Source organism: Egretta garzetta, unplaced genomic scaffold, assembly GCF_000687185.1.
Source record: "Egretta garzetta isolate BGI_Z169 unplaced genomic scaffold, ASM68718v1 scaffold108, whole genome shotgun sequence".
In the NCBI taxonomy this organism is placed as follows: Eukaryota; Metazoa; Chordata; class Aves; order Pelecaniformes; family Ardeidae; genus Egretta; species Egretta garzetta.
In genome coordinates this window covers 6,447,634-6,462,193 of record NW_009260614.1, presented here as the reverse complement: position 1 = coordinate 6,462,193, position 14,560 = coordinate 6,447,634, and the positions used below count along the sequence as shown (strand labels likewise).

Genomic DNA, 14,560 nt, shown 5'->3' with positions numbered 1-14,560 from the left:
AGCCATCCAGACACGGTGCTGGCCTGCTGCGTGGTATCTCCCTTCTGCCAGGCCAGCCAGCTTTGCAGTAGATAGGATTTAAGCGTGTTCCCCTCTCTCTCTAAGAGACTCCATTTAAGAGCTGCTCTGTGCCTGTTGTCTTGCCATCTGGCATCTGCTCTCTCCTTCTTAGCTCTTGCTTCATCCCAGTTCCTTCCCTGTTCCCACACCAAATGAAAAATTAGGGACAGGGTAGAGTTATGAAGAAACTAAAATGCTTTTTCCTTGAAGGTGGCTTGCAGTTAAAGCATCTGGAGCTATGACAAGAGGGAAAGGGCCTGGCAAAGACTTTGTTCTGTGAACAGCAAAGCTTAAGCAGTGCTATGAAAAAGAAAGAACTGAGGTTTGGGGTTTTTTTCCTTTGTACTTGGATGCTGTCAACCAATGTGGGAGCTTTGCTGAAGGCTGTAGCAATGGGTTAAGATCCCGGATTCATTATGCATGAGGTGCTGAGTTAGGAGCTCGGATCACTGCAGGCAGGGCTGGGCTTGAGCTGGCAGACAGAAGTGCTGTAGTTCTGGAGGGGCAGAAGTGGAGATGTCCTGGTGGCAAGAGTGGGTAAGACCTCAGCTGATCCTCCTACGCTCCCTGGCTGCAACGACTGGGAGAAATGTGTGATGGCGTAGTCCAAAAAGAGCAGCTCCTCTCCAGACCTGCTGTGTCAAGTGATGAAAATAGTCTCCCAGCTGTTCTGAATGGGCTGCGATTGTTTCTGAGCAGAAAACCTGGAGTCAATCATCAGCTGGTCTTTTTGGTCCTCTTTGCTGCAAGAAGTCATGGCTGTGGACTTACTAGTACTTTTGTTCATCCTTTGGGGGTGTTGCATTGGTCAGTGGCAAGAAATCTGTGGCCTGCTTCTCTTGCTTCAAATCTTGCTATTAGGCAGGCTCTCAGCTCCTGTTTAGAGAGGGATGGGCCAAGGGCATGCTCTTTCATTTGCTGAAGCCAACAGAAGAAAAGTACTAAGTGTTAAAACCCACTATGCTGAGTCACAAAACACTTAATGGCACCCTAGGAATATAATAGGCGTCTGTTTTTTCTCTGTTTGTCACAAATGTTGATTCAGTCTGGCTTCTTGTATTTTATATGAATAATAAGTCAATGTAGGATAACTGGGTGTAAAGCACTAAAAAGCCTTATGCTTCAAGGTCTGATTTCTAGCTAGAGACACTGTTTTTCACTTGAGTGGGAGAGTAATTACACGTGTGTTTCTTTCCCCAGCTTAGGTATTGTTGCACTTTGAGTGTCTCTTAGGGTATGTCTGCACAGCAAACTGCAGGTGTGATTGTAGTAGGAGCCAGCTTAATCCAGCCAACAGTGGTAAAAATAGCAGTGAAACAGCTGGGGATGGAAGGGACACAGATGTGCAGCAGCGATCAAGGTCCCTGGCAAGCCCATAACCCAATGAATGGCACGGAGCCTCTACATCTTCATTGCGGTTGTCTGTCTGGCATGGTGGGTAACTAAGCTAGCATGGGTTCATTGGCATGCACCACGGGGGTGCATGCAGGCCCTGGGGTGTGGAGAACTGGGAGAAATGTTTTGGAAAGGGAAGATCTGAGCCTCTTGTTCCGGTAGAATTACTAAAGCTTCAAGTCTGGTTATTTGGCTGTGAGAAGAGTCAGTCAGTCTTGGATGTGTATGTGCCTGCAAGTAGATAGGAGCATATGGTCTTTCATGTCTGCCCTTGCAGAAGCCCTGCCTGATCTTGAAGTGCCTGCTGCAGGCAGGATGCAGTGAGTCTTGCAGGAATTGTTAAGGGTGAAGGGTGTAAAGAGTCCTCGGCTCTACCTTCAAACTGAAAAACAGCACTGCAGAGAAATTTATCAGTCGACCCAGACATTGTATCTAGGCCCTTATGAGCAAAATGAGCTTAGCACGCTCGCTCTCATTACAAACAGAGGTTTTGCTGTGTGCCTGAGAATGTCTTGAGACAGACGGCAGAGGGGCAGGTTATAGCAGGTCAGCAGCAGTGTGAATGAGATCACAGAAGAGGAAAAGAAAACACCGGGGAGGAAGGCTAATGAGGTGTATGATACGTTGCCAGAATTTTATGGGGGGGAAAAAAACTCAGAAACATTTACCCTGTTATTCTGCTGATGCAGGGATTAAAAATCCCAGCTCTTGTTTCCATGAACAGTTCAAACCTGTTGCACTACAACGTAAAACCACACCACCTCCCCCTGCCTAGAACATTAGCTGCAAACTATCACCGCTCACTTTGCTGCTCTGGGCAGCGCTGTTCAAAAAGGACAGAAATAATTAGTGCTTCATGCAGAGGCAGAAGTATCTGCAGTAAAACAAGGGTATTATTGACAGCTGGAGAACTGATGAAGTATCCTAATAGTGTATCATTAGCATCTTTCTATCCTTCATTAGATAACTAAAAGGCAGGATAAATAAGATCTCTCTTGGTATCAAGAATACAGATTATTAAGATCCATCCTGTAGCTCTGCAGGGTCTTTTTGTCTAGCAGTGCCCTTGGGTAAGTCCTATATTTCCAGGAATCTTGGGTCATTCTGTTACAATTTGCAATATTGCATGTCTGCTCTTAGTATATTACAGAGTCATTTCAACTCACATTCTTTTCTCCTGTCTACACACCCTTGGAGGTCTCTTAATACTTACTGTTATGTTAAGTGGCAGGAGAGTTTGGAAAGCAGTTGATAGCTCTGTGGGTTGGGGCAATTGTGGGATGTAAATCCTGGGCTTTTTGCTCCCTGGCCATCAGAGCAGGAACCTAGGCATTAATATTTTGGTTCTCATTTTTAATTTTAGGATGTTCATCACAACAAGCAGTTTGTAACATCATTCTGAAATTGGTGACTGTGTCGCTAATGGATGGTTAGGACTTTTTTAATCCAGCGGAATCACTGCTACAAATATTAAGTGATTACAGGTATTAGTCCCTTCAAACTCGTTACTGATATATTGCTTTGTGTCAGGATTCCGACAACCCAGACCTGCGGGATCGTGGCTACATCTACTGGCGCCTTCTTTCCACGGATCCAGTGACTGCCAAAGAAGTGGTCCTTTCAGAAAAGCCACTCATTTCTGAAGAGACTGATCTGATTGAACCGACTCTACTAGATGAGTTGATCTGCCATATTGGGTCTCTGGCTTCTGTGTACCACAAACCACCCAACGCTTTTGTGGAGGGGAGCCATGGGATCCACCGCAAACACTTGCCGATTCACCACGGAAGGTAAGCTGAGGCAATTGTGGTGATAATGAACAGGATTGGTTGTTTCTTTCTAGTAAACAGTCTGAAAGGTGCAAGGACCTTTTATAACTCCCTAGTGGGTTTTTTATCGACTGTGTAGGGGCTTGCAGGTCATTCAAGGAGCCATTTCACTGTAGGATTTAATCCTGGGTATGTAGATTCTGAGTTCCTGCGTCAGAAGACAGAGGAAGTATCCAAACTCTTGTGTGAGGAGAAGCTATAATGTTTTTTGGAAAGACACTGGCTATAAGCTCTCTTGATGTGAGAGTTTGAATAAAAATGCAGAAGCTTTGGGTAACTTGTGCAAGAGCATACTTCCAGAAGGAGGACAGCTGTGGTAAAAACAAGCATCTTACAGAAGGATCCACTTCTTTGATTTGATAAGAGCTATTGCTTCAGCAACAGCACAGCTTTACAAGCCTTATTTGTGTAGAATAATACCAGTTTCCTGGAACTGGTAAGTACAAGGATCCTTCGCTGTTGTAATATGAAATGGGGAAGGACTGGTAAAGCTGCCTCTCTTGCTTTGTGCCTATAAAGCAAGGGGAGTGTAAAAGCCATTGAAGCCCCATCACTGAAAACTGTTTGGGCCTAAAAGAAGATGGCTAGACTGATAGGGTTCTGTCTGACCTTTGGGGAGTGGGGGGGAAATGCTTTGGCTTATTGGCTGAAGCTTTAATGCTTCCCCGTGATCACAGTCTTGCAAGTGGGTTAGATCTGCAAGAGCAGGCAGTACAGGAGTCCTGGGCTGTGGCAGCATTGCGTTGAGCCTGTTCCCATGGTTCCTCATTCAGGTAAGCAGTGCTATTTGCACTAATGGTATTAATTACAAATGTAAGTGTGCTTCACAGCAGGAGGCAGAGTATCCAGGCTTACCTCTTAATAATATTCCCAAAGTGACATTTGGAGTGCTATTTTTTTGCTGTTGCACTGGTAAATCAGTGTGCGATGCTGCTCCTTTTCTATTTTCTGACACCACTTCTCTGCTATTCTTAGCAACTAAAGCTATTTTAGTAATGACTAGCTTTGGAAAGCAGAGTTGTTTTCTCCCTGCCTATGAAATCGAGTCTGGCTGCACTGACCCGGGACCAGCAAGCACAAGTCTACCGGGTGGACAAGAAAAGCAGTGGCCGCTTTCTGCAGCTACCTTCCTAGTCAAAAATTTGCCTCCGTAGCAGAATGAGCTGGGGCGGGGGTAGCTTTGGGCTCCAGTGTTACCAGCCTTGCTGTACACTGTTGTTTCAGGTCACTACAAAAGCTAACATTTTAGGGGGTCTTAGTCAGCTCGAGGAGTTTGGCTTTTGCAAGGAGTGGTCTTTTTACTTAGCTTCTTGCGTATACTGTGTACGAGGCTTGAGTCTTGTGGCTCATGCTCAGACAGGCTGCTGACCTTAAATCTTTTCTGACTATAGCAGTATTGTACGTTGCCCTGGTGGTGGTTACTACTAAATTACCTTTTACTTCAATGTAAAACCTTCAGGCCTCGACCAGCAGTGGCAAGCTGAGGAAGAAGGGGGAGTTGAGCTGGGGTAAGGTCTGAAGGGTGTGCAGCAGAGCATGCTGCATTCTGACGCAGTGCTCCAACCTGTTTGGTAAATGAAAAAAATGAATGGTGTTTCTTAATGGCATACCAGGCTTCTGTGATGTGAGCTCACCACATGAAGAGGTCCCGTTATTGTAGTTTTCTGCTTTACTGTTAGCAAAAGGACAGCACAACCTTACAAGCTGATGCTCAGGCCTCCTTGTACCCTGTCACAGCATACCAGATTATCACTTTCATCCATGAGAATTACAGTGAGCAGCTCTGCAGGAGCATGGTTGTGGGGAATTTGTGTGTGAACTTGTGCATCCAGTATGATTTTTACTAAGAAATTGGTTTGTCTCTTTCTAGTGCTGAACATGTGTGAAAAGATATGTGAAAATCTGTCCATTTAAGGCAAGTTAAGGATATCCAGTGAAGGATAACCTCCTCACCTAGCTATCTGGAGTTGTCTTCCTTCTGCACTCCAGTAATGACCATTCTGGTGGCTGACCCATCTGCTAGAGACTGAGGTGTTCCTTCAGATTGCACAGTGAGATAGAGGTGGAAGCATGGACCCAATAAATGTGGCTTAAGAGAGTCGAGATAGCATTGCCTTGGGCAGATGGGCAGAAGTAGCAAGATGAGTGGTGCTTTCCTGGGTACAAACCTAGGAGGAGTTAGTTATGGTTGGCAGAATGCACTACACTGCATTTTGATTCATTTCATTTTCATTCAAAGCAGTGTAGGACAGGTTCCTTTCAGCTGTCAGCTGATGGGAAGACCCATTGAACAGCTCACAGATGGTGAGATGTTCCTGCCTTTCAATGAGCCCAAGTGTCATAGAGTTCCAGATGAATCCTAAAGGTGGGGGAGAAATTTCCTGATTGCTTGGCAGTGCTTCCTTGTGTGGTGGCTCCCACCACCCCTGCTCAGCTATACTGCAGCTGGGAAATTTGGGGAGATGTTTGCAGGGCTCTTGGGAGAGGAGTCGTCTGGTTAGACTCTGGCAGGAGTCCCCATTCCCACACAGGTGGCTGCAGGAAATTTTTGGTTGTGGTTCAGTCTGTGCATCCCTTGTGACACCCAACATCTGGGAACCGCTGGAAGCTGAACTCCTAGGAGGGCCAAATCTCCAACTCACATGGGCAAAGCCAGCTGCTAGCCACTGCCCAAGACTGTAAAGGAGAAAGCTTATATTGAGTCTTTTTGCCCTTTATAACCCACATATTCTTTATTAATTTTTTTCTTTCAAAGAAAATGCGAAGTTGTTTATACAAACCTCTTTAGAGAGGCCCATTTTGCACAGGAAATGGAAGGCTTGGTGTTTTGTTTTTTAACACAACCCGACTTAGCTTTGTCTTTTCCTAATTTCTTGTTGGGCTTTGGGGTGGCTGCAGTTACACAAGACCTTGAAGGATTGCTTTATCTCCATCAGAAGAAGGATGAGTAAGTGCTGAAGAGGTGTAGTGTTAAAGGGATTATATACTGGGAACGAACCAAGTGTGTGCACTACCGGCTTGTAATGTGCCTCTGCTCATACATGCTGTTCTTCCCCGTTCTCAGGTTGGGGGTGGGAGTGGATCACGGTAACCACTTGTTCTTCAAAAATGGTTTAGTTAGCTGTTCAGCATACTCAGAAGTCTCCCTGCTGAAGGCAGAAGCAGAAAGGACAACTAATATTAGTACTATTAGGGGTCTAAAGCTTTTAGTGCAAAGCAGCTTTCAACCCTTTCTGTCGCTGCCTGGTAACTAATTCATTCTGCAGTCCTTATGCTGCATCTTTTCCTCTTGGCACTGAGGTTGGGAGCAGCTTCTACTCTGTTGCTAAAGCTTTCCCCTCAGTAACTGAATAAGTATAAGGAAGAGAATCGTGGCTACTCAAAATCAGGAGCTGCAATCCTTACAAAAGAGCCCTGGTGTTGAACACCTTGTCAGGACAATAATTCCCATGGCATTTATGTGCAATTACCTGTTGGCTGTATCTGCAGTAATATGAGCTAGAAATAATTTTGTCAGTTACTGCTGGCAACAGGATACAAAATAGGTTTTAAGTTATCTAAAATACTAGCATCTCTGGATTTAAAGAATAAATACATTGTAATGAGATCTCCAGGAGCTAGTCAGTCTTTTTTTTTTTTTTCTCTTCTTCTTGTAACAGTCAGTGGCAAGTGAATATAAAAGGTAGCCAGACTGCATATGATGACAAATTTTGGAAGCTGTATAATGAGCATTTCTAGACTAGTAATTAGCATGCCTGCTAACTCCAGGAAAACAAAATTATTGATAAAAGGGAGGAATCAATTTAGATTGAGACCTTTAATTAGAAAAGAGTTGTGGAGTTTGGTGCTGGTCAGTAGAAGGTGGTTAATCCAGATCTGTGGGGAGTGGTTGAGTTTGCACTGGTTAGAGTAGGGGCTTAAGGGTTGCATTAGTGTTAGGTCTCTGAGGAAATCTGGATCCCCTTCCCCCCACCCCCACGTTTACATGTAGTTCTCCAGGCCCAGTGGGCTGAAAATCATCTCTATAGGTTTATTCTGAGTTGGGAAATAACTGGTTTTAGTGCTGCAGTCCATGTAGTGCTTATGGTTTTGGAGAGGTCTGCAATTCTCAGGGTGGCCAGATTTCACACCTGAAGATTCCCTTTTCTGAACTGAAAACTGTGTGTTAAAGAACCATTTGCCATAATACACTGCCTTGTATGTGGCAGTGGTCAGATCAGCTGCTAGGATAAGCTTTTAACAGGTTTAACTTAAGGTGGCTCATGAGCCACCTCTTGCTGTGTTTCCCTGTGCTGGGAATCTGAAGCTGGAGACCGAAGGTGACTAATGTTTCTCTCTTCTCCTTCTTGTTCCTCCCACCCATAGCACTGATGCAGGCGATAGCCCTGTGGGCACAACAGCCACTACAAACCTGGAGCAGCCGCAGGTCATTCCATCACAGGGTGACCTTCTGGGTGACCTTCTCAACCTGGACCTGGGACCCCCAGTGAATGTTCCCCAAGTGTCCTCCATGCAGATGGGTGCTGTGGACCTCCTGGGAGGAGGGCTGGACAGCTTGGTAAGTGGCATCCTCTTTAGCTTCAGCTGATGTGAAATAATTGCATCTGTGCTTATCTCTGCAAAGCCTTGATCATTTGTGCTCGTAATGCTTGGATCACTGAGCTCCCAGTGCTGAGTCCTAAAACTCCAAGAGGATTTAACCAGTGCTATTGTACCAATGTTCAGCAGTTTTTCCCTGCCATAAAACAAACGTTGCTGCATGCTGTAGGATCCCTGTGGTCAGTTGGATATATTTGTTCCATGCTTTTTCTGACTGTAGAAGAAAACGAAAAAGTTGTTTTAAGGATGTAAAGTGCCCCACGGTCTTGTAATTGATTCATGCTCCCTTTCAAGAAGGTATTTGTTCCACCTGCTTCCCAACACTACTGAATTTCAGTGCAAAAGTCTCAGGGCTGCAGGCTGTAGCCCCATGTCATCCCATTTGTATATTCTCCAGAGTATGTCAGGGTTTAATATCAGTGACATTTTAATTGCAGTTAGGTCAAGAGGGAAGCACTCTGCGTAGTGCTACCCATGCTGCAGCTGCGCGCGAGAACCTATTCTAGTACTAACAGGGTCAGGCTCCAGGGTATGAGTAATCACACATTGCTTCTGCTCTGGGGCGTGAGCTGGGCATGAGCTGCAATGCGAGAATCACTTAGCAAGGAGACCATGGCAGTGGAGAGAACGTGGCAGTCTAACTTGGGCGTGACTGTCCCACCTGGAGCCGGGCACCTAAAGGTTAACATTCCAGCTTTGGTGCCCTTACTTAAGTTATGAGAGGGAAGGATTGCCCTTCTTGTGGAAAGCTTGTCCTCTGGCAGACAGAGACAACTGGTTCTGCTTCATGAAATGAACCTTTTGGACCACAGTGCTGAGAATGCAGAGCTCTGGCTTTGGGTGGGAATATACATTACGGTCATGACTCCCTTGCTATCTCTGGATATGCTCTGGTCTTACGCTGGTGGCAGCCAGGCATTGAGAAGTGGTGAATGTAATCATCAGCCTGGGAGTTGTTCCCATGGGGCAGAGCACAGCACAACAGGTGACTGGTGACTTGCCTACGGGGGTAAGAAGCGCAGTCTAGGTATATTTGCACCATGCAACCTGAGTAAGACTACCCCAGTGACCATAGCTGGGTGTTTTTCAGACCTACAGTGGATTTGTCTCGCTTTGGTTTGAGGTTTGGCTTGCAGTGAGCTGGGTTGGGTTATCTGCGTGCCAGGTTTAGGTGCTCTTTCAGTTCTGAGTCAAGCTCTGAATAATAGAGGTAGGAGGCAGCTGGATGAACCCCAATGCAATGACTCCTTATTTGTCACAGATTTTATTTTTTTTTTTTATGCTGCCATAATCTTATTAAAGCAGAAGTTAAACACATTTCCAGCTGCGGTGCTTCATGAGCTAATGAACTGGAAACAATCTAACCCTTAATGGCATTGGTGTTTCACGGAGGTCAGATGTGCTTTAGTCTCTGTGCCATCTAAACAGCACTTTGCTTATTTAGCAGGCAGACTGCTTTTACGCTGGGGAGATAGGGCATTAGGGAAATGGTTAAAACTGGGGTTGCTGGGAAAGCAGACAGTGAGCCCAGAGCAGTGACCTTTGCAGCCTTTCCCCTGCATCACAAGACGTGCCACTAAGAAACTGGGATTTTTAATTGTGTTAAGGCATTGCAGAAAATAGTGCTATCTGTCGGCTCAAAATGGTTAGGGGTTAAATTCCTCTGTCTATACTGTCTTCCAGGCCACTTATAGTAACCCTTTGCTTCTCATTGGTGTCAGAGACAAATAAATGGACACAGCAGGAGGACTAAAACTTGGTTTTGGGAAAAGAGTTGTCTTGCAGTTGGCTTTAATGGGCTTAATCTAGTGACCCGCTTTGGCAGTAGAGCTGTTGGTTGATATGGTACTAGGCTTTTACTTAATATTTTTCTCAAGCCTTAAGTAAATTCATGGCGCTGTGGAGTGTGGTCTAACAAAGTGATCACGTCTGGACGGGAAGTAGCTGTGCCTGGGGCTGCGCGGGCCAGCACTGTCTCAGCTGAGTTAGTAGATGGGGTGAGCACTAAAAAAAAATATCTGAATGGTGGTGGGTTTTTTTTTCCCCCCCCCCGGGATGTTTTCTATTGAAGTGCTGTTGCATCAAATGTCCTGGCTTCTCCTGATTACTCGCATGTGTAAGTGAATATTTTCCTGGTAAATCTGTGTATTTCTCTGGCTTTTCCTTCCCTAATAAGTCTAATTAGTGTGTGAGTGAATGCGATCTGTGTCTTTGTTTATTGTTGTGGGCATGTGTTTAACAAGTGTCAAGCTGAGTTAAGCCTAACCTGGTATTAGCTAAATTGCTAGGCAGTGTCTCTTGGCTGCATGGCTAGCTCATGCAGTCAATTAGTGAGGTTTGAGACTGAAATAAAATCTTCTGCCTCTGTCCTTACCAGTGTTCTGCATATCGGTGTATCAGTACGCTGTCGGTACAGCAATCCCTTCCTTTTCTCCTCCAGATACCTTATACACACACTTTTTTGTTATACAGCTGTCTGATTTGTTCTGCTTTGAAGTTTCCCTTTCCATTACTCCTGAAGTCTTTCTTTAATGCATTTCTTTCCCTTGCTTTGTTGGGAAGACTGAGGCTCCTATGCTCTTGCATGAAGCATGGTGTGGTGTAAGCGGTCCTTTCCTCCTCCTCAAACCAGAGTTTACTTCACTTTGGGCCCTTGTGCTACCACCAGAAAGTAATCCTGTTCAGTTGTGAATGCCAAGGTAGCAGTCTTCCTCTGTGTGTGCTCCTTTGGTCTTTCTTTTCCCATCCCTCCTGTTGTCTTAAGAGTCCGAGTAAGAGTACTGCAACCAAGCATGGTTGTGGTCTGATCTGAAGAAGAACTGAATATGTGTTTTCCCAGCAGAAATCTGTCTGGTGTAATTTTTTTTTTTAAGGCTCCCAGTGATAGAGTTTGTACCACCTCTACTGTTGATCCCTGGTTTCTGCTCATCACTAGCAGATCCCATTTGGATCTCCGGTGACCTGAGGGGAGACAGGGGAACATGAGGTAGTGTATTCTCTGCATTGCACGTCTGGTGTTCTCTCTCAGCCTGAGCAGGGATGGAAGTCGCTCTACTGCTGGAGTAGAGCAGCCCCAAGCCCCACTTCCATTTTCCACGCAACCGTTTGATATGTAAAAAAGCCTAAATAAGCCTCTCTGTTACAGTAAAAGAAAATGGTTTGGGATGTGCTTGAGCTGATGCATGAAATCATGGTCAGTTGCTGTGATGGTGAGATTGTGTCAGTACTGAGAGCATCTCAAAGGCAGCTGAAGGTCTGGAAGGGACTGCTGGCAGGATCTTGGCTAGTTTGTCACATTCACTCAGTGTCATGTGTCAATCCCCTCAGACACTTGTTGCAGCTCTTGTGTATTTGATAATGCCTCCTTTTCTTTGGAGGTATTGTCTGTCTTCAGAGGGATGCTTTTGCAGTAAAAGTCCCAACAGGACTAACCCAGAAAGATCAGCAGCATTAAATTCTACGGCAAATGTCATTCGCCATTTCCATTTCTTAAACCGTGGGGTTTTTTTCTTCCAGGCATTTAAATAGAGACTGCATGGTCTAAAACTGGATAAACACCAAACTAATATTCTTCATTTGAATTTTCCTCAGTGTTGCTAGATAGTTATCCCCATGACCAGTGAGACTCCAGCTGCTTGATAGGTTAATTTCTTTAGTGAGTAACTCTTATTTGATCTCAGTAGTGAGTCCTGTAATTGGTATTAAATGTAACATGCATATTGTGCATGCACAGATGCTGAGCATGTGTTAACAATAAAAAAAAAAAGGAGAAAAAGGGCCTTTAGTACAAGAACAAAATATGCTTTGCTCATAACCAGAGCAGACTCGCTATATGACTTAGTGAGAGCTGTTCTCTGGTGAACAGAGCCAGCACTGAGTCTGCTCCGGGTTGTGCCTCTGTTTGCCACCCTGGGCAGATCTTGCTCTTCTCTGCTTTGCTTGCTTTTCTCTAAAATGGTGACCAAGCCCACTGTTGGAAAGCTGTTTGAGATTTCCAGCTCCACAGTGTAAAGCAGTGATACCAGTCACGAATGTGGGAGAAGGAAAACTTGCTTGAGCAGCAGATTGCCGGATGCAGCGTTGTGCGTGCTGAGAGCTGGGGTTTGATGCTTTATCCCCTTAAAGCTGGCTCTTAAGTGGCTAAACTTCATGCAGATTATCGGCAGCTCTCCAGCTCCTGGTTTACTGTTGATGCAGCGCTTTGTAGGATGTCTATCTGTGCTGTAACAAGCCAGTGTCATTTTACCTTGAAACCTGTTCGTGTGTTCGTTTGCTCTGAAAATCCATTGGGCACAAGAGCTCTGTGTTGCCCAGAACGTTGTGCAGCTCCCTGTGAGCCCATGTGTTTAACGGGAGCAGGGCACCGTGGCTGGGAGCCAAGGAGGCTGGCTTTAAACCCGGGGGCAGAGCAGTAAATCTACAGAATGGAATGGACAGGCTTGGACTGTCTGTTATGTAAGGATTTTATTTAATACTCTAGCCACTCATCTACAAGAATATTATTGATTCAAGGCTGGCAGCTGGTCAGACTGATTTATGCCCTGAATTGTAAAATTGTTTGATAAACGCTGGATATCCACAGTTTCCTGTAATACCCGGGCTGGTGTGGGCTGTTGGAGGTGGAGCTGTGCCCCTCAATGTAATCAGGTTGGATATAGGGGGGTCTGGCCCCAGGGGTATCTTCTGCATGGTTCAGGGCTGTGTCTCACCACTGTGCTTGCTCTGAAGGGTGATGGAGGGCTGGGACCTGAGCACTGGCTCATCCTCTCCTGCGGGGTGTCCTGGGCTCTGGGCGCCTGTAGGCTTGGCAGCCTGGGAAGAAATGCCTGCTCCAGCAGTCCTGGGTGCCTGCCTGATCCAAAAGGCTACTTTGTTTACCTTTTCCTGGAACTACAGTGTGAGAATGGCTATACTAGGTCTGCCCCAACATCCATTTAAGCAGTGGATGTGATGCTTTCCCAGGGTGTTCCTCCAGCCTCCAACAAGGAGCTGAGTGTCAAATTCATGTTCTGGTTTGATGAGCCCCAAAAGACATCTGTTAGGGTTTCTGACAAAGGGCACGTGTCCTTTGCTGGAGCAGTGCTGATACAGAAGAGGAGCTCTTCAGGTGGGTCAGCCATTCATGTCTGATTTAAGACTCTTGTTGCTGTAATGGTAATAGGACTGCTAGAGCTTTGTAGAGCTGCTTTAGAAAATGAAAATGGCGAGTACTTAGTTTCATTTGCTGATGGAAATCATTCAGCAAGGTAAAGCACTAGCAGTAAGTGCTACTGAAACTGGTGGTATTGGCAGCGTGACCTGCCCCCCCCCACCTTTGACGCAGCTGCCCTTGGTTTGGATGGTCGCCCTCCTGCTCCGCAAGCCTGGCTTGGCAGCGTGAAAACAGACACTTAAAACAGGCAGCAAACCAGGTACTGAAAATACCTCAGTGTGAGCCAGAGCAGAGTCTGCAATGAGGTATCTACAGCCCATCAAGAGGTCAGAAGATGCAGATGCAAGCGTGATCTGTCCTGCAGCAAAGATATCTCTACCAGGATTAGCCCGGATCAAGTGGCCTGCTAGCAACTGTGCTCTCAGCATTTCAGCCACCCCATCGCCTGATTCTTGTTAGGGAGATCCCTTGTGTTCCTTGCTGCTGCGTGACTGAGTGCACGCTCTCATCTAGCTCCTTGAGCTGTGAGGCTGAATTCTTGGTTTGGAGTGCGAGGGAGGGAGGAATCGGCAGTTGTCCCCTGTTCACCCATGAATTATTGCTCCATGAAGTGCATAGCTGCTCCAAAAACACTGGCTATGCTATGGATGCAAGGCAAAGCAGTTGCTGAGCAGTGGTTGTTGCAGCTTCTGTCCCTGGCTCCGCCCTCCCTGTTATTTTTTGGAGCTCCAAATGCCTCACGTCATGTTGCAGAAGTGATTGTAACCCCTCTGGATCACATGAACACTTCAGCAGAGTCACTTCATTACAAGCTGCTGTTAAGATACAAATAAACCCTCTTAATGCAGTAACTCCGGCACTGCTGCACTTTGTAAGTCAGCATAACTGCTTATATGGAGCTGAAATTACAGGGCAAACGCTCTTCAGCTGCAGAGCAGCTGCAATGCCATCCGAGCCAACTAATGCAAAGTAAAGATGCCGCTGCAGTTTGGGAAGAGGTGCTAGTACTGGTTTTGTTGATAGAGGGTTCGAGCCCAGCCTCTTCTCTAAAGCCATGTGGCTGCTTGAGTGCTGGTGCGGCGGGATGGGTTTGGAGAGAATAAAGAGAGTTCCTGTTTGAAGAACTTTGTGCGTTTGGTGGCCAAGGCAGGTTCATCCCCTGCTCATGTCCCAAAGCTGGCAGCTCTTTCCTGGACAGAGGCTTTGTGCTCTTCAGCAAGAGCCTGCCAACTTTGTACTCGGGTCAGGGCTTTGCAGCATCACAAGTTCCCAGCCAAACGTTCCCCTTGGCCATCCTGAGAGCAAGCGGCAACCCTCGTCCACCCCAGCTTCACAGCAAGTGTTTCAGCCTGGATAGGGTTGGCAGCTCTATTAATGTGGTCATCTCCTCCGGGGGGCTGTCGCCAGCTCCTGTGTAAGGCAGGTTCACGTTGTCCTTCCGCCCATCAGATGAGTGGAAATGGTTAACTGGAGCTGCCAGCCCTGGGGAATTGGTTCAGCCGCCCTTCAGCCCTGACTAAGATCG

At 46.2% G+C, this 14,560-nt stretch overlaps 1 protein-coding gene across 1 annotated transcript in view; it reads left to right on the top strand.

Annotated features, from left to right (window-relative positions):
• AP2B1 (adaptor related protein complex 2 subunit beta 1) overlaps nt 1-14,560 on the top strand; it is a 77,347-nt gene that overhangs the window by 31,056 nt on the left and 31,731 nt on the right. The window contains exons 12-14 of the mRNA XM_009645012.2: nt 1,917-1,942; nt 2,986-3,245; nt 7,650-7,842. Of these exons, the coding sequence (XP_009643307.1) occupies nt 1,917-1,942; nt 2,986-3,245; nt 7,650-7,842 (479 nt within the window). The remainder of the gene's footprint in view (nt 1-1,916; nt 1,943-2,985; nt 3,246-7,649; nt 7,843-14,560) is intronic.